The sequence below is a fragment of the Sinohyriopsis cumingii genome, unplaced genomic scaffold (assembly GCF_028554795.1).
Source record: "Sinohyriopsis cumingii isolate HCF-2022 unplaced genomic scaffold, ASM2855479v2 utg000837l, whole genome shotgun sequence".
Lineage (NCBI taxonomy): Eukaryota > Metazoa > Mollusca > Bivalvia > Unionida > Unionidae > Sinohyriopsis > Sinohyriopsis cumingii.
This window is the reverse complement of record NW_028315936.1, coordinates 1003348-1023266: the sequence shown is the minus strand read 5'-3', so window position 1 is coordinate 1023266 and position 19919 is coordinate 1003348. Positions and strand designations below refer to the sequence as shown.

General features: G+C 35.1%; 1 protein-coding gene and 1 long non-coding RNA gene across 4 annotated transcripts in view; one reads left to right on the top strand and one right to left on the bottom strand.

Annotated features, from left to right (window-relative positions):
- Positions 1 to 4162: 4162 nt before the first annotated feature.
- LOC149773181 (uncharacterized) lies at positions 4163 to 19382 on the bottom strand. Its single transcript, XR_016417449.1, has 4 exons — positions 19269 to 19382; positions 15215 to 15374; positions 11313 to 11405; positions 4163 to 8514 (listed from the first exon to the last, which is right to left on the bottom strand). It is a non-coding gene; the product is annotated as an uncharacterized LOC149773181 (long non-coding RNA).
- Positions 19316 to 19919, top strand: part of LOC149773180 (quinone oxidoreductase PIG3-like) — a 27011-nt gene continuing 26407 nt past the window's right edge. Inside the window, exon 1 of one of the 3 annotated variants that reach the window (XM_089946688.1) lies at positions 19316 to 19442. In XM_089946688.1, coding sequence (XP_089802814.1) covers positions 19374 to 19442 — 69 coding nt within the window. In that variant the 5' untranslated portion in view covers positions 19316 to 19373. Of the gene's footprint in view, positions 19585 to 19919 lie in introns of all 3 variants that reach the window. The other 2 variants (XM_089946689.1, XM_089946690.1) reach the window with 2 other exon arrangements.

Sequence of the window (19919 nt, the reverse complement as noted above, 5' to 3'; positions counted from 1 at the left end):
TTGCCTTTTATGTTTCAGTCATTCTCCTGTTCTCACCATGAAAGTAAGTCAGCATATATACATCGTATAAAGCTGCTGAAATAGAAAAAACATTTTCCTGCATACAGGACCCACAGTTGGGAGAAGTAGGCAGTTAAGGTTTGAAGTTGCAAGTTGGGGGTGAAAGGAGTGTGTAGTTCTTTTAGCCATTTCTACTTTTTTAATTACTGAATTAGAGAGGAAAAAAACATAAATTCATAGATAGTCTGTGAATTTAGCATGGGCAAAATTCCAATCATCCTGACTGACAATTACCAAGCCAACATAGTGCAACAATTTTTTTATAAAAAGACTTTCTGTGAAGCGGGGGGGGGGGGGGGGGAATAGAGAAATTAATAGTAGAATGATACATATAGATGTATAGAAATCAGTCATGGTTCTCACTCCAATAATTCAGAGCCCTTTAATCGCGATCATTCCTATGATGCAAATGTAGGAATTGAATAGCAATCGAATATAACTACCAAATTATTTGGGTCTCTGTCCAAGTTATTCGGGTTCTGTAGAGGGTGCAGAATTATGTAGTGAAGATTAACATTGTGATTCAGCAAAACATCTGAGAAGCCTCAAGTGAATTGAATACTGTCTATAAACTTGTAGCTTGCTCAATAGTAAATCATACTTTTAAAATGATGTATCCCTAAGCATTAATTTTATTCCTACTAAATGCTTTCCAGCCGCTTTAACCCCCTCCCCACCCACCCTTCCCCAAAAAAACTCAATGGTTTTGTATGATTTGGAACATTGACCAGTGTGGACATTCTGAAAATGGAACTTACATCATATGACAAAAGAACTTTCACAGATGCATACAGGAAATTCTGTATTAAAAAGCAGGAGTGGGATGAAGTGTGCTCACTTTTTACAACTAGAATAACAAGAGACTTGCATGACACTAATCACACTTATCATCTTGAGATCTTAAAAACAAAATGCTTCAAGCTAGTCTTCTATAAGTGATAAGTGGTACATAATAGTAAACCAAGGAGTACATCTTTTAGAAATTCAATATGTCAGAGTTCTGAAGAATATTGTCGATGGTGGAAATAAAGAAAGCTTTTAATGTGTTTATAGGTTATGATTCTGGTTAGCAAGACAATCTGTTTCATACAAAGTAGTATACATGTGCTGCCAAGAAACTAAGTAGCCCAGGCTATCTTTAGGCCAGTTTTAATTATTATAATTTAGCCATTTGGACACTGGTGGCCTGCTTATAGTGGTATCTAACACTATAGCATCAATATGCAGAATATGGAATGATATCCCACTCAATTACATTATCCTGACACCGGGCAACCAGGCCATCATAGCATCTGAGAAAATAGTAGTCTTGCAATATATATATACCACCATGTTGGCCAATCCTGTGAGTCAGGTAATTCTGCACAGTGATATGTCATTTCTGTAAACAATGGATCATGTGTTGTTTTGAGTCAAAAATCCATTTTATATCAAGAAAGAATGATGGTACTTTAATTAAGAAAAGTGATAGTCATAAAGTGTACAAAAAAATGGAAATGTGATTTCTAAATGTCAACATGAAGACCCACTCTATGAACTTCTTGACCCTGTAACCCAGAATCCTGTTTACTATGTATCTTTTAGACTCATACAAATAAATACATTGTTTAAAAAATGGAAATGTATTACTTAAAAAAATGTGCATCTTAATCCAAGTTTCTAATTTTGAAAGAAGTTGTCCCACACATACAAATTCGTCTGCAACGTCTCAACAGAATTCTATAGAAATTCCCAGACGTATAGTCTGTTTCTAAATTCTTGAAAGTTTTCCCCATAAACAAGCTGTTGTAAACAACAACATTAATTGTTGTTTCTCTTCCACATAATAGCTTATATTTTATAAAATACTGAACTTTACTAATTTTTGTACAAGATCGGCTTAGTTTGCTTAATATCTCTTGCCATTTATTGGCATTGTTACATTGAATTTTTTAAAACTAGATATAAACCTGACCTAATTACTCGAATGAACTGCTGATAGAAACAGTCCAAAGTACACTCCCTTGATAACTCGTGCCCTGATAACTCGCGAACCTGCTTATAAAGTGGGGTCAGGTGTGGATCCCATTTTTAAAACCAGAAAATACCAGAAAAATTGATCCCTATTTGTTGAACTTATTGCATTCAAAATTGGTAACAGCAACTTTGATATATCGCTGGAAATTTTAAATCTTATTTTGAAATATCAAATTGAAGAATATATCATAAATATTTTTAAAATTTTCCTTCCAAACAACATTCCTAGTACACTGCAATTAACGATATGTAAGGAAATTTAAATAAATGAAAGTGTCACTTACGCTGAATGTAGGCAGTAATTTAATAAATAAATATAAATTAAATAAAAAATTGTATCAATTGAAATTTGTGTTATAGTTCTATCTTTTTAAGTGCAATCGTCATAATGGCAATGTGTCTTGTAATTAAATATAAAATTTGTTAATCTACCGCAACAGCTATGTCCGCGAGCATTTCTCTGAGAACCTAATTAAGTACCAACCATATTTTGATAACTGACTTGCAGAATTATTTGCTGTATTGTCACACTGAATTGAAAGCTGGCCTCCTTTGTATTATCACGTTAATTGTCTTTTGAATCAAATCAAGGAGGTGGAATAAAAGAAAAGTTAAGAGGCATGAAAATCCGACAAACTTAAAATCTAGCGGCCACAGTCGCATGTCGGGTGAACTCACTTCATTTCCTCTATCGAACACTGTTAAAAATGTTATTGTGTATGCAACATAAACTACCTTAAATTAACAGACTCTTTCATAACTGTGATAAAAGATAACAAGGCAGTCAAGCAAAATGAATACTTCATAACACAAAGAGCTTAATTTCACAGATACGTTCCATTGTAGGCAAGCAAGTTTCAGAGAATTCTTGAACTGGCACTTAGAGATATCCTCAAGGGTGATAAGAAGTTTCATTATTACTTCCAATGAAATTACGACATCAATATTGTACTAACTGAACAATAAAAAAATTGAGTTTTCACATAGACGTTTTTCTCACGAAATAAATGTTTTTGAAAAAAGGAATCTTGTTTGGTGGGGTATCAACAGTTAGTCTAGTTCCTTGCTTTGGGGACTTCCGATCTGGCTATCAAACACCACTACAGAAACCAGACTCATAAAGAAAACAAAAAGCAGATTTTTCACGTACACATGATGGTTATTGAAACCAGTTGGAACGATCTTTCATATGTAGGACATCTTGAAAATACATTTAAACTAAATAACGAACAACTTCATCAGAAAAAGCACGTTATTAAAATAGTATTATTGACGTGATTGTAACATGAGAATTCTGTAATTAAACAGACCAATTCCCAAACACCGTCCCCACCTCACATGGTTTTCTCGATGTCAAAGCGATTTTTTTCAATTTTTGGAGGTCCCCATTGTGCGTGAGTTATCGAGGGAGAGGTGTAATGTATTTCATTTCTATAGCCCGAAGGATAAGCATTACATCTTTTCAAAGCTGAACAGAATAGGCTGACATATCACAAGTCATGAAAACACGGAGTTGGTATCCTGTGTTTCCAAAATTAATATTATTTTGAACAGAATATTCTGGTGACAATTGCCTCTTTTCAAATGGTAAGCATTGCAGTATTTTATTTTCGTCCATCTGTCAAATTTGGTATGCGTTTTGCTTCCATATTGGAGACAGAAACCTTACCTGGGCAGAAATGCCCAATAGCATTGTGTGTATATATGTATTGTATGTCTGTATGTATACACACAGACACACACACAAACCTCTTGAAATGGGAAATAATTTAACAACAACAAATTATTTTGTTTTAATTATCATTTTCCATTATTAATTTTATGTCTACTAAGACTGTTGTGCACTCTACATATAGTGACTAATATGGATCTTAATTTTGATGATACACCTACTTTTTATACTTCTGGGAAGATAGTAGAGATAAAATTATGATTGGAAACTGATAATTAAAAGAAAATAATTTCTTCTGGTTCAATTTTATTTCACTATTTTAAGAAACATATGTCTTGGAGGATTAGAATGATGACAATGTCTGGCCTACAAATATGGTCCTTTGTACATGGAAGTACTAAAAGAAATAATGGATAATGTTAAATGTTTTATTGATTTTTGTATTAAACAGAAACAGTAAAATACCACAATATCTGAATACAACTGAATTTGAAACCAAGCGATGAAAACGATTTCTAATATAACTATGACAGCCATTACTATTAGCTATATTTCACTTTTTCCTTAATACATACAAGACCTATTAACATGCAAAATAAGTCTTAATTTAAATGTACAACTTCAAGCACCAAAAATGCAATTTCTTAGTATATAAATTTTAATTATGGTTACATTGAAATTAATGGTGTTTACAAATCACAATATAAATCATACACTCATCAGAGGCTGTCCAGGTGTGTAGGATGGAGTGGTGGTGAAAAAGTCTTGAAAAAACTTTGGGGCACTATGGGGGTAATGGAGGTGGGGGATTGGTAAATAATTCTTGAAAATCAGGACAACTTTTGTGGACTGTATCTTATCTATTTGAAATGGGATACCTCACAGTTAAAACATTATTAAGCACATACTGAATAAAATGGTGGCACATTATGGAGAACACGGTAAACATGCCATTCATTTAAATCACCATGCCAACCCAAAGGACAAATATGGTATGCAACTGTAGGCTGGGACAAAGCCTTTTACAGGGTGTGCTGCAAAGCCATGTTCTGGTGGCTGTGACAAAAAGCCATACCTGAGTATTTCTAATGATAAAATTGGAATACAGTTACTGCATTTGTTGGTCTAAATTGTTAAGCTTAATTTCTCAAATATTCTTTTGCAAACATTCAATTAATGTAACTTTCACTACATTACTGTGTACAGAATCAAAGTCTATAAAGCAATTTGAAGCTAAATACTGTATACATACTGAAAATTTGTTTACACCTACAAGGAATGTATCGCAATATTTATAATGTGCACCCACATAGTTTTTATCATGGGTGCCTTGCACCATTATTTAAAAAGTTCAGGTGAAACACTTAACACATATTGTACTCTTACATTAAGGAGCAGTCAAATTTGCAATTGCAAAATGGCCTGCAGCCATGGTTAGAAAATCTCAAAGGCAATGTTTAGGCTGAATATTGAAAATATATGCATTTCAAAACATGTTAAACCAGTTAAGTCATGAAACTACAGTAATTTTTTTTTACACAATGGATATTTCTTGCCAAATAAATAATTTTTCTCGAAATTCATCAGACTTAATTTTCACTAAACCATGAAAAGTGTCATTTTGATGGCATTTTTTCTAGAAAATCAATACATAAAATTTATGGTTTCCAGAAGTGGTTTACAGTTGCAAAGGCAACATTCTGACATGCCTGTACATATTGTTCACTTTGTTACTTGGTACGAGGAACACATCCAATACCCTATGTTTTCTGCCCACAGCTACCTATTTGCTACCCAGCAAGCCACCAACATATTTTATGTGAGTATTCTTTGGACAACAATTATTGTCCATTCTTGGATGCCTGTTCATGTTTCATATATTTATCAACATACAGATTTAGTGCTTTAAGCAAATTACTGACACAAGTACAACATACAAAGCATGCACATATGATAATCTAATTTTTTAAACAGTGGAACTCTTTCTACAAGATCCTATCAAATTGAGTTTATTCATTATACATTCCATATTTGTATGCTTTGCTTTTAATCTGGCTGCCATCACTGAAATTTAATCAGCAATCAGAAAACATCTGTATTATTATGCTTTTCACATTTCCTTTTTTATAAAAGCTGACATAATTAAGCAACATACACCGCTCCCTCGATAACTCGCACCCGGATAACCCGCGATCCTGCTTATAACTTGGTGTCCGTCTTGGCTCCCGATTTTTTCCAGAGACAATGTATTTAAAATATCTTTAAAATATGCTGGACATGAAAAAATTACGATAAGAATTGATAAATTAAACCTTGATACATTGCTCGTTTTATCATCGAAAATGGTGATTAATGCCTGTAAAAATATAATCCATATTTTGAAATTTGCAAGTTCTAAAGAAGAATTAATTTCAGAGATCTCGAAAACACTTAATTACGCGTATTTGGATGCCAATTTCTGATCTGGGACGCAGAAAATCACTGAGGCAGGAGTTCTCCATACGCATGTAATAGGTGCGCGGGAAAATTCAAAGATTTGCCGGTCCTGTTTCAGCCACCTGCTTTGTGGGAAAATGTGTTGATCAGTTAACTGTGCTGATATTTACAATGACAGAATTCAGTGACTGAAAGACTCTTTGATGTACTGTTGCCATTTCATAAGAGTACATTAAAAACATGATGCAATGGCTAGGCGGCTAGTTCAAAGGCTTTGACTAGCGGCCGAGTGAGAAAATGTACTGACATTTAGTAATTGACTTCAGAGGCAGAAAGACCCAGTTTTAAAATCCTAGCGAGACCTCTGTTTAAAGATATCATATATTATGTAAGTTTTTATGATAAATAGTTGTCAGTATACTGTCAATAAACAGTCTGGTGAAATAGCGATCAATGAAAACTTCTGGTAAATGCTAACAGGTGGCAACAGAGAATGAAATAAACACCAATTAAACGTCCTCCTGTGTGAAAGTCACGTTCTATTCCTTTAATTCCGTTTCAGTGTAAACATTATAATCACAACATATTCTGTTCATTGAAAACATGAAAAGAGTCAATCGACCATTATATCGAAACCCGTGAGTACTTCTGTGAGAACCTAATTACATGTACATACTGGCTTTGTTTTGATCAACAACTTGGGGAAGTGTTTGTTGCATTAAAAAAAAAATCAATTACAAGAGACCTCGGGTGCTGGATTAAGGGTCTTGGAGCTGCCTTTGACGTAAAGCAAAACAGTAACAGAGACAACGACAATGATAGTGTCTTTGAATGTTTCAGTGAAACTGATGTCATTAATGCCGAGGCTGTTTGGGAGAAATTCATACAGACTCATGGTCCTGAGATGGGCGTTTCTCTTGATGATATGGAGGAGTGGATTTGTGCTGACAATGATTGCCCCACAGCCGAATACATGTCAGATGAAACTACAATTATTTCTACAGCGAACAAATTTGCAGCAGAAGACGATTCTAAGTGGAGTAACACAAGTGTTGCAAGTGATGCAGACGCAGATGTTGCACCCCCCACCCCTCTGCACAGGAAGCAATCAGATATTTTGATATTGCCATACGGTGGCTGGAGACCCAAAATGTTGACTACGTAAAGCTCATGCAGTTGAGAAATCTGAGGGATTTTGCTCGGTGGCAGAGAAACCAAGGAGTAACACACACACAAAAAAATAACTGATTTTTTCAAAAAGTGAATTGATATTTGTCAAGTGTGGCACAAACGGCAAGTATTAACTTGTTCTAATTTACGCTGTTTTAAATTTGTAGACCAGTTAAATATGTCTGTACTGATTAACCCTTGTTTTTTTTGTTTTTCATTTTACTTCTATCACATTCAAAAATATTTATCTCTCTATCGTTCGATCGACACTGTTTCTCGAAAAGAGTCGATCTTTTGTATATAAAAAAACGTCTAATTTGGATCAAACAATAAAACTAGAATGTATCCAATTCAACATAAAAATTAGTGACGTAGTACACAATGTGTGAAGTGGTACACATGTTAAGCGAACGGAAACCACGTGGAATAATGTTTTCGATGATCGCCTCAATATACTGTAATTTACCCTGAAATTAATGTTGTCCTACGAGGAAATAATAAAGTACACCGTTATGAAGAGATATTTATTAACATTTAATCTCAGAATGATTATAAAGTGAGTATTCAACAGTATAATCTGCCTACCTCCCCCTTATTTCTCCGTTATGTCATCAATCACTTTATTGGTTTTGGGCTTATTTTATAGGTCCCTCGATAACTCATGCCTCACTTATAGTGCGGTCGATGTTTCTGGACCCCGATGTGCGCAAGTTATCGAGGGAGTGGTGTATTAACAATTACTCAATAACAGTCACATAAAATATGGTTGTAGCAGATGCTGTTGCTACACAAGATAAACTAGAATGATAAATGGAGCTCTGATAATTACTCGTACAATAAAGTAACATTATAACATTAGTAAACCAGTACTGCTTTGTTAAAAGTGAAAGCATGGAAACAACAGCAAGCATGATCAGAAATGTACACTCCTTTCACTATTACTGTGTAATGAATTAGCAATACAAATAACATGTCTAGTACTAATAATTGGTGATTCTTGAAAATTAATGCTGTTCAGGACTGCAGAATTTTGCTTGTGCTCTGAAGGCTTTGTGGAAGTAACATTCTCTGTGTAAATCTGCAATCTGTAGCAGGTACATAGCTATCAATGGAGCATAACCTTGTTCCTCTCAATCAGATGATGAAATTCCATACTGGATCTGAAAGATATTAAAAACACTTTCAGTCAGGAATTAACTAAAAGGAAAAACTGATTTATTACAGAATTTCTCTTCAATTTACTAAAGTTACTAAAAAGATCTACAATCATACAAATCTGTGGTTCCCAACCTAAAACTCCATTTTGAAGGATTGTATTATGCTGTTCTGATTAACCAATTACTTCTTGGTTTTTCTCCCAACTGTCAGCATCATGTCAAAGAGGTATAAGTGAGAATGAAATTTGACAAGAAAAATTTGTTTAATGAAATGGTTAATGTTTCTTCTTAATATTATTTCTTACATTTCGGGTTCAAATTTGACAGAAACTTTTGAAACACTGAAAACAGCATGCAGACCAATACTACCTGCAAAGACCTTCTGGGTTTGCATATGTCTGGTTGGGGGGAAAAAATTTGATTTAATCATCTGCTGTGGAGCTTTGGAAACTAGATGGTATCAGCTCCATGTAAATTATGAATTTTTAACCCCCAAAAGTGTCAACAGGAGTAAAGTTAATTGTTTTTGCTTTCTATGATGACGGAACATTTTCATCTTTAAATATCTGAAAGATCATTAACACCATAAAAGTCAACACATGACATTAATTGCAACTTAATGTCAAGCTGCCAGTCTGTGACTTTGTATGTTTTTTGTCTTCTAAAAAATAATGATATCTGTGTATTTACTTACAACAGCAGAAATCTGAGCAAGTCAACAGTAAATTTTATCCTTGGAACTGCTTTTCTTCAAATAAATTTCTAAATCCCAGCTGAATATCTGACCTATTCTAAACCAACTGAAAGAAATCAAAGCAATAATTTCCAATATGTTATACTTCCCTACAAAAAATAATGGATTTCCTTGTGGACACTTCCATGGAAGATATTTCATTGCCCCCCACCCCCCTTACAGTTGGACATGACTTAAAACCAAACAATATATTTAAATTCTGTTTCCCATATTTAAGTCCTAAAAACTAGAAATTGGTCTTCATAAAACATATCTCTCCCCAGCCACTTTTGTAGTAGGTACTGAGATCATGTGTAAGGCTGTAACAGTTCAATCGGGACTAACAAGGCATAATGAGGTCAATTCGGACCATGGAAATGTGTGATCTTGAACATGTTCACATAAGTAATTCCAACAAACAGTTTTCAAAACGTACAAGTTATTCAAAAGTTACAGCCTGGATAATACTGCATTAAGCCACTCTGAAAAGCAGCTGTGACAATGACCTTCAGGGTTTCTGGATGGGAGTCTATGCAACCCATGACCTTATTCATGTGAATAATGCCACAAAATATTTTTGAAAACCCACACCTCATTGAAACGTTACCGCTTGGACACACCTGTGGCAAGCTTGATTTGACCTTTCACATAATGGGACTTGGATATCCAAAGCTCAGAATTGAATGTGACATACCACCATGCTGATACAAATAATTCCATCAAATATTATTGCAAACCCATGAGAAAAGTGTCTTCTTTTTACTTGTGACCTTCTCTGTGTCATCAAGGAAAGAAAGGTAGTTGACACTATGACTTTGAGATGAATATCCATAACAAATTATGTTGAAGACCATTGAAGCATTTTGGAGCTATGGCCTGGATAGGTAAGTGTGACAACTGGACAGATGGAATAAGACAAAATAATGTCTTTCCCAGAAAGGAGGAATGGACGGGTGAAAATAATGGCAATGATTTAAGAAAGATTTTATTTAGCAACCAGAACATAAATTTCTTGTCTTTGAATTTCTACAAAGGAATCTTTCTCAGATCATTCAAGAACAGTATACCTTTTAAACATATAATAGTAAACGAAATAGTTATGGCATTTAAGATGAAATGTTAATAAATTTTGTGTGGCTCTCATCAAGATAGGCAATGGTGAATATTTTCGTTCTGCAGTATAACTGCAGCACGTTTTTCACTTTTGGAGACATTTTGGTGAAATTAAGAACAGTTATAGAGCTAAGTGAACTACGTCAAAGAGTATTGTAAAATCAGTTTTATGCTGCCAAATACTAACATAAAGTATATGAAAAATACTCAAATATATCTTTCTTTAATTTGTAGAAAGTAATTCATATAGTAACAATAATACTGACATTTGTGTGTAAGATCATGGAAGCATTATGGTAATTTCATTGACTGTAATTCAGCTAGGTAACTCATTTTTAATCAGCATAAACAGTTTGCCATATCAAGTTAAATCTATTATAGTTATTAAAGCTGTTAAAGTCAAGCAGCACTAGTTTATAGTACTCTTGATAAAAAATGAAACAGATGAAATACCAGTAATCGTAAAAATTTTCTGTGTTTATGTTTAGAATAGATCATCCATTACTCAGAACCACTCCCATTTTTCTCTCTAAATTGCAGAGAAAGGTAGATTTTTCATATCTTAGTTTGATTTTTCAATTATGTTATACAGAGATACAAACAGCCTCCATTAAATATATACCTTGTAATAAAGCAAAATTGAACACTATCACTTCATAAAGTGGACTTAATTTTTATCAACAATTTAAACTATACAAATTGATGTTAAAAAAGTAAACTAAAATCAAAGCGCTGTCAACAATGCTCATTACATTGCTATTGGAAGAGACAATACCTCTAACCTGCATAATCTAAATTCAGACCAAAACTTGCTTTAACTGCATTCAAATACATTGGAGTGTTATCCATTGAACTGAACCTGAATGACTGCAGTGAAAGTGTGCAATATCCAGTATGTTAAGGAAACACAGAAACTTAACATCCATATGAACCTTCATCATTCTGATTAACTTACCCAAAAAATAAACTGTACTCTAGTAGCACAGCATTTCTCTTGGCCTTTGATGATGTAATCCTTCTGAAAATGCCCACTGCCTTTAATGGACCACTGAACAAACAAAAGAAGAAATGTATTCCATTAGATGTCTGCACACCTTGCATCCCATTGGTTGAAACAAAAAGGAATCAAAACATACCCATCTCACACAATTTACTTCACTGACAAAAGCAAATGCCACATTTAAATGCATCAGAGGTATCAGGCCTATTTGTAACTATTAGAAATAATAGGTAACCACTATTTATATCAGAGTTCACTTGAAGTCAGTACTCAGAAATTAGTCCTTTTCTTCTTAATACATAAATCCCTCCTACTGGCTCAACGGCGTAATCATATTGTTTGTTTATTGACTGGAGGAATTTTATTTACTCTTTATAGCAGTGTCGCTTTGGGACAGCTGTCTGTAAGTTGTCAGTAATGCAGTCAGTGAAAAGGCACCTTTCTAAATCAAAATTGTATTGTCACAGTACTGTGTGCTTTGATTTCATCTAAGACATACCCCAATATTGTCTATTTCTAAGTTTTGGAGATTTGAAATCACATGGAATGGAATACAAAGGTCAGCTGTTACACACAACCTGTACACTTCATTGCCAATCTATCTACGATATAGACAGCATTAACTTCAGAATTTTCCCCAAGTTTTAAGCATATGTGTGTGTGTGTGTGCATCTACATTGGACTGTTCTATGTTTTTATTGACCCTCTAATCAAGTTTGTTTATAATTTCATTGGGTTTTTCTGCACATAAATTGGCACTGAAACTTGAGCTTCTGTCAAAATAAATCCCCAAAGAAGGGTTCTTACCCTAAAGGCTTGCGATAGTTTTGTGTAAATATAAAAAAATAACTGTGCATTAACAGTTAAATATATAATTAATTTTCCAATTCTGTATTAAATCTCCACATAACTGTTAGCCTGATTTATTAAGTTCGTTTGTTGCATCAGTATTATGGATGAGGGATATCTATGTAAAATTTCTTGCTCACCCTTAGCATAATGCTTTCTATACATTTCTGATGTTATTGTACATACATACTGAACCATACAATTTTGATACAGGCAGAGATATGGATTAGAATAAAAACATGCCATGGAAATAAATAAAAAAATACACATAAATGTAATTTGTTTGAGTACCTGATAGGTAACCCATATGTGTCACTGCCTTCAAGTGTCTCTTTAATCATAAATTTACTTCCACAGTTATTTTGTGGAAATACAATCAAAACACAGTATATGTATGCATTACGTAGTAAATATTCTGGAAGAATCAATATATCCAAGCTCAGTGTGGTCGAAATAAGTTAGAGAACCACTCTAAACATATGAAGCAACAACGTGTACATATTATGCTGACATGAATCTATGTGCAAATATTTTTTTTTTACAGTTTGCAACATACCACTAAGTTCAAATTATTCAGACCTGGGATTTATTTTCATTTACTTTTTCACAACCATTGTTAGAGAACTTTCTTTCAATTTTATTTTGAAATTCTGCTTCTGGAAAATACGCTTGCAGAGAAATATCGCAAATTAGGTCTTTTAAAATGATATCTGAACAATGGATCATATCTGGAACAAGCGATCAGAACTAGCATTACCAAATTTTTCCATACTGTTTCTCATTTATTTTATTTTTTCTTCTTTCTTTATTTTCTTCTTTTTGCCTAATATTTGAAAACTAGCCAGATATAGGACTGGAGAGTTCCCAGCCTCTGGCAAAATTAATGTATACTTGCATATTTTTGCAGATTCTTTGCTAGACTGTAAACTTCTGTGATACTTTAAAATTGTACAGTATAAAATTTTCAAAGAAGCTACATCATAGTGTAGTTTACAGCATACATCATAGTGTTGTTTACAGTATACATCACAGTGTAGTTTAGAGAGTACATCATAGTGTAGTTAACAGTGTACATCATAGTAAGTTGCTTCCCTGTTTGGCCAGAGTCTGTGAACTCTCTATGTATTTATTACCAACAAAGTAAACTTGCTTTCACTCCCAACTTTAGATAAGACATTAAAGTTTGTTGTAACTGTTATAAAAAGGCCATCAATACACTAGAACTGCAGCTGTAAAAAAATCAGCAGATCATAAACATTCAAACTCATTTGCATAACCAGTATGTAAAGCTGAAAATGAAATGATATTAAATCATCGCTATGAATAATAAAAAATAAAAAATAAAATTATTACTGCGCTTAATAATAAAATATGTCTGCAATAACTTATATTGACATGCAAACAATTTAAACTGAAACATCTAGGACATATTACCTGAATTAATGCATTTAATCATGAAACACTGCACTTGTTGCATGTAGTGTTTAAAGGAAAAACTAATAACTGGCTCACTGGGGGTTAAATGATTGAGTGTATTGTAAAATGGAGCAATCACAAAGATATTGCATTTCTCTTGTTAATGTTACAAAATAATATACAAGTAAAAGATGCACATCCATAGCTTAAGGAAAAGAAAATTTACCTTTCTTTATGACAAATTAAATTTTCTCATTCTATTACAAAATGAACAATATTTCCCCTTACAAACATCAATGTATAGCATATATGTTAAGACATATGGCAGACAACTTCAGATAGCTTTCTTTTGTCTCAAGCAGAGTATGTGATAGTCAAGTAGAGTATGGGATAGTCAAGCAGAGTATGGGATAGTCAACAGTGTATGGGATAGTCAAGCAGAGTATGGGATAGTGAAGCAGTGTATGGGATAGTCAAACAGAGTATGGGATAGTGAAGCAGTGTATGGGATAGTCAAGCAGTGTATGGGATAGTCAAGCAGTGTATGGGTTAGTCAAGCAGTGTATGGGATAGTCAAGCAGTGTATGGGATAGTCAAGCAGTGTATGGGATAGTCAAACAGTGTGGAATAGTCAACAGTGTATGGGATAGTCAACAATGTATGGGATAGTCAACAGAGTATGGGATAGTCAAGCAGTGTATGGGATAGTCAATAGTGTATGGGATAGTCAACAGTGTATGGGATAGTCAGCAGTGTATGGGATAGTCAAACAATGTATGGGCTAGTCAAGCAGTGTATGGGATAGTCAAGCAGTATATGGAATAGTCAAGCAGAGTATGGGATAGTCAACAGTGTATGGGATAGTCAAGTAGATTATGGGACAGAGAAGCAGTGTATGGGATAGTCAAGCAGTGTATGGGATAGTCAAGTAGTGTATGGGATAGTCAAGCAGTGTATGGGATAGTCCAGCAGTGTATGGAATAGTCAAAATTGTATGGGATAGTCAAGCAGTGTATGGAATAGTCAAGTAGTGTATGGAATAGTCAACAGTGTATGGGCTAGTCAAGCAGAGTATTGGATAGTCAAGCAGTGTATGGGATAGTCAAGCTGTGTATGGGATAGTCAAGCTGTGTATGGGATAGTCAAGCAGTGTATGGGATAGTCAAGCAGTGTATGGAATAGTCAAGCAGTGTACGGGATAGTCAACAGTGTATGGGATAGTCAACAGTGTATGGAATAGTCAAGCAGTGTATGGGATAGTCAACAGTGTATGAAATAGTCGAACAGTGTATGGGATAGTCAACTGTGTATGGGATAGTCAACAGTGTATGGAATAGTCAAGCAGTGTATGGGATAGTCAAGCAGTGTATGGGATAGTCAAGCAGTGTATGAAATAGTCAACAGTATGGGATAGTCAACAGTGTATGGAATAGTCAAGCAGTGTATGGGATAGTCAAGCAGTGTATGGGATAGTCAACAGTGTATGGGATAGTCAAGCAGTGTATGGGATAGTCAAAGTCAGGATCATATTATTCTAGAATGACACTGATACCTACTACAGATATCCTTGATATATTAAATGGAATATATACCTTTGCTGCATCACATTTCTCAGCTTGTCCTTAGTCTCTGACTCATCTGCAAACCTTTACTGAGGAATGATGTCATGTGAACATCTTTCGACTATCAGGTGACAAGGCCCATTTGTAAAGGTCCATGAAATAAGCCAAATCAGCCAAAATCTACAGTACTCTGCAAACAAAGTTAACAAAAAGGAGAGAAAATAGTTATAATTTTGACTGATATTTCATGCACATATAAACTATAACATTATGGTCAGCTGGTAAATCATGATAACATTAACATTTAATTAATCTAATAACTTTAACTAAGAACAGTGTGTGTGTGTGTTATTAGGATTTTTAACGTAGCTTTAAAACATTTTCAGTCATATCGCTACAATGTCTGAAGTGTGGCAGTTTGTAGTGATGTCTAGCACTGATGCATCATGCCACAGACATGTAGCATCATGTCCCACCCAGTCACATTATCCTGGCACCAGGCTGATAAGTCCTAACACAAACCTCTTAATGCTGTGTGCCTAGCGAGGCAGCTGTTAGTACCATTTTTGTAAGTCTTTGGTATGACTCGTTCCAGGATCGAACCCACGACCTCCTGCTTCCGAGGTGGATGCCCTAACCACTAGGCCACCAAAGCAGTTAACTAAGAACAGTAACTTTGGTGATTCCAATTCAATCGTTATGGTGATAAAGATGTTAGGGGTCATCCATAAGATGAAGTTATTAATGCATTCATTAAAAATAAGCACAAATTTCAATTAATACTATGTAATAAAGCTTCTTAACCAAAATCATTTTTAACAATTGAAAATGAAATTAGGAAAGTATTAATATCAACTATAATATGTACCTTGAATATTACACAAAACTGTAACTAATGGTTTTCTAAGGCCACAAATGTAAATACTTAGCTCTAATAGTAGTACAAAAAGTGTCAGCAGCTAATATTTAGTAGAATTTAACATGGTACAAAACTTTAATAGTCAAATATCAAACAGTAACAACAATTCTGATTTCAACCCATCAAACTGCGGTTAACTAGAGTTTTATCCGCCTTGTCAACATTTGGAATGACTGGATTCCAGTTTATATCCTTAGCTTTGATATCCATCATGATCAACAGTTCCTTTCTTGGGTGACAATTTTTCAAAGTTGTGTGTGATCATGCAACATTTCATGCTGGCATGAGACAGGTGATACATTCCTATGTATGACAAATGTTCTGCTGGTCAGGGGCTGAATTGGTTTCCTGTTAAGGTGAACTAACTATCTCTGTGGGAACTGACTGGGGGTTTCTAAATCTGATAACCTGGGGCTTGGGATTAGGTCAATAATCAGGCATGGGTAGGAAACTGGTATACATTTCCGACTCAGAATCTGAGTGTTCTGGACTGGGGATCTGGGGCCTGCTAGGACTGATTGGGGTTCAATGTTCTGGGACTTTTTTGGACCAGGAGAGCTAGGGAAAGATGGAAGGAAGTTAAAAGGGAGCAAGAGGTTCCTATGAAGAGTTTTCTAGTTTCCTTTACATCTTCTCTCTGTACAATGTAGGCTGGTATGTCAGGGTTCAAAAACCAGGGAATCTGCTTGACTATGTAAGGGTGGTGTTCCCAGCGGTTGGTCAGCTTATGCTTTCCCTGGAATGGCAGCTCAAACCTCTCGGTTGTCAACATCACTGTTATGTGCAGCCTGTTTCCTGGCCTCTTCAGCAGCAATCTGTAAGCATACTGCAAGTAACCGGCCAGATCTTTGGCAACATCATTTCCAGGATGGGTATCCAAATAAGGCATCGACAGACAGCCTGGGATGCCAGCATTAAAAAATGGGGGGAATATCCAGTGGCATCATATTTGGTGGCATTGTAGGCCCAGAGATCTTGGAAACGCTTAATTACGTGAATCTGGATGCCAGTTTTTGATCTGGGATGCAGAAAATCCCTGAGGCGGGAGTCCTCCAAATGCATGTTATAGGTGTGCAGCAAATTTCAAAGACTTGCCAGTCCTGGTTCAGCCACCTGCTTTGTGGGAAAATGTGTTGATCAATTAGCTGTGCTGATATTTACAATGACAGAATTCAGTGACTGAAAGACCCTTTAATGTACATACATGTTGCCATTATAAGAGTACATCAAAAAGAACATGATGCAATAGCTGGGTGGCAGATCAAAGGCTTTGACTGGCCAGATGCGAAAATGTACTGATATTTACAGTGATTGAATTCAGAGTCAGAAAGACCCAGAGATGTACATGTGGTCATTTATAAAAGTACATCAAATAAACAACTTTAGCTTTTGTTATTATGTTCATTTCTGAATGTATCAGAATAAGTAGTGCACGAGAATCAAGACATGTTGAGACTTGGACAAAATGCCATTCATAAATTTGGATAAGTATTTTGGGGTTAAATGGCAAACTTACGAAGATTGTAACAAGATTCAGAAGAGTGTTAAGCTGCTAGAATTGATAATTTGGATAGGACAGTAGCTAAGTGTAAGAAAGTGTGTGATGCCTAGCTTAGTATTTGGAATAAGTCCTGACTTGGATTGAAAAAATTCAGTATCACTCTGATGGACGAACAAGAGCTATTTAAGATGTACGTTGACTGACCATACTTTTTTTAAAATGCAGCTTGCCTTAGCCCGGTTATTTCTAGTGTTGTAGCAAAGTGTATTCATCAAGACATCAGTAGCTAGGCCTAGTTTTGATATCAATTATGTTGATAAACAAACTCTTGCCCATTCACAAGCATATATTTTGATAGCTGACTGACCATTAACCCTATTCCGAGTAAGGTAGCAACTATCCATTTCCTGCATGATACCCTTTAATGATAAAATATACAAACATGTGTTTTAAGAACAGAATCGGTGATTATTAACTTCCTCCTGTACACTATTTCATCATAAAATTAGTTTGAAACTCTAAGTGAACCAGTAGGCCTAATGGGAAATAATGGCACTGACTTTGCTAAGTCTGGGATGTACCAGTTTATTAGATTGTCTGTTTTCGTAAATCATCGGGCAAATATTTTCAGAACAATATACAGATCATTGAAAGCAAAACCAAGGTATTATTTTATTAAAGATTTAACTTTAAAATGCAAATTATGTAGGTCAGAAACGTATGGGACAATACTATGTCGTGGAATTCGCGAGATGCGCTTTAAGGTCTAATCTGTTTTCCGACCTGACACATATTTGCAAAAATATGGGAAAAAACAGCAAGTAAGATACAATTTAACCATTGCCTAAAATTACAACAAGGACGTAGACAAATAAATAAACCATAAATTTGCAATCCTGTCAATGGATTGTTGTAATGAAGCTATATTAAAGTGAGTGATTACATTACGAAAACCTCTCCATCTAAAAATAGATGCACTCACGTCTGTGTTGATTCTGTAGGAAAGAACGGACTGCAACTTTTGATGGTGGGACTTCTATTTTTACGAAAATGGGAGTCCTGGACTCCTAGTTTTAAAATCCTAGCGAGACCTCTGAGGCCTGGGCGATTGTCTTATGTACGATTCCAGTCTAATTTCTGGTCAGCTTCCAGTATACCAAGCATTTTTAACATGGTTTGGTTGAAACGTTCAGATGAACTCCCCATAGTGTGATATGGGTAATATGCGATTTGGCTACTCCAGTTAAGCTGCATATAAGCCTTTCAAAAACATGTGCTATGTCTTACATTGTAGGACTAGGCCGTCTGGCTGCCGCAGGGAACAACTTGAGCATACCTGGTAATACGATATGTGATCAACACAATACGATCTAAACCACCCTTAGACCTTTCAAGTGATATGAAGTCCACGCAAACCAACACCCAAATAAAACGTAAATGAATTCTTACTAATGGTTTCAGTATACACACTACTATCAGTAATACCATGCTGGTAAATGCGATCTTTTTACTAAACCACGAAAACTGATAACAGTCACAAATGTGTATGGCGTGTATACTGTATGGTTTTATTTCAATTCAAACTTCCGTGAGAAGCGACAAATTGTAAGAAATCACATCTTTATATTCTTCTGCTTGCATTTTTGACACTTTGTGTAACAAACCTTCTACAGAACTGTAAAACACATGAGTGACATGCAGAGTCCATATTAATAACGGAAGTCTCCCCACTTTCAACACGTGAACAGAATATTCTAATATAAACGCGGATGAGAGTACCGGTTTTAATTCGAGTCTTATCTCTTGTATATAATTTGAATCAGGCCGTGACAATCAGGGTGTGTATGACATAGACAATGGTACACAAGTATGGAATTGTTACAACTTTATCAAATGTAAAAGCAATATCCAGTTATTTTCTGAACCCCAGACTGAGTAGCTACGATGTTGTAGCCTCAACTTGATTTGAGGTAGGAGTAGGTATACTAATATTAGTACTACAAACTGAGTAGTCCTACAATGTAAGACATAGCACATTTTGGTTTTGTTTTAGTATCAGCGTCTAGGTCCTACATGTAGGACTACAGACTGAGGAGAGCAAGCGATATTTTTTATACAATTATAAGAGCTTGACGATTGACCTACATGAAGACGTTGACGTATCACCCCATTGTAGGATTCGGATCCGGCTTATTCCATAATTCCGACCATTTTTATATTTGAATTTATATGTATGGTATATGCAGTCTCATATAAACAATACGCATCTCTTGCTGGTTGATTCGGACAAAAAGCCAGGCTGATTCGGACCCTAT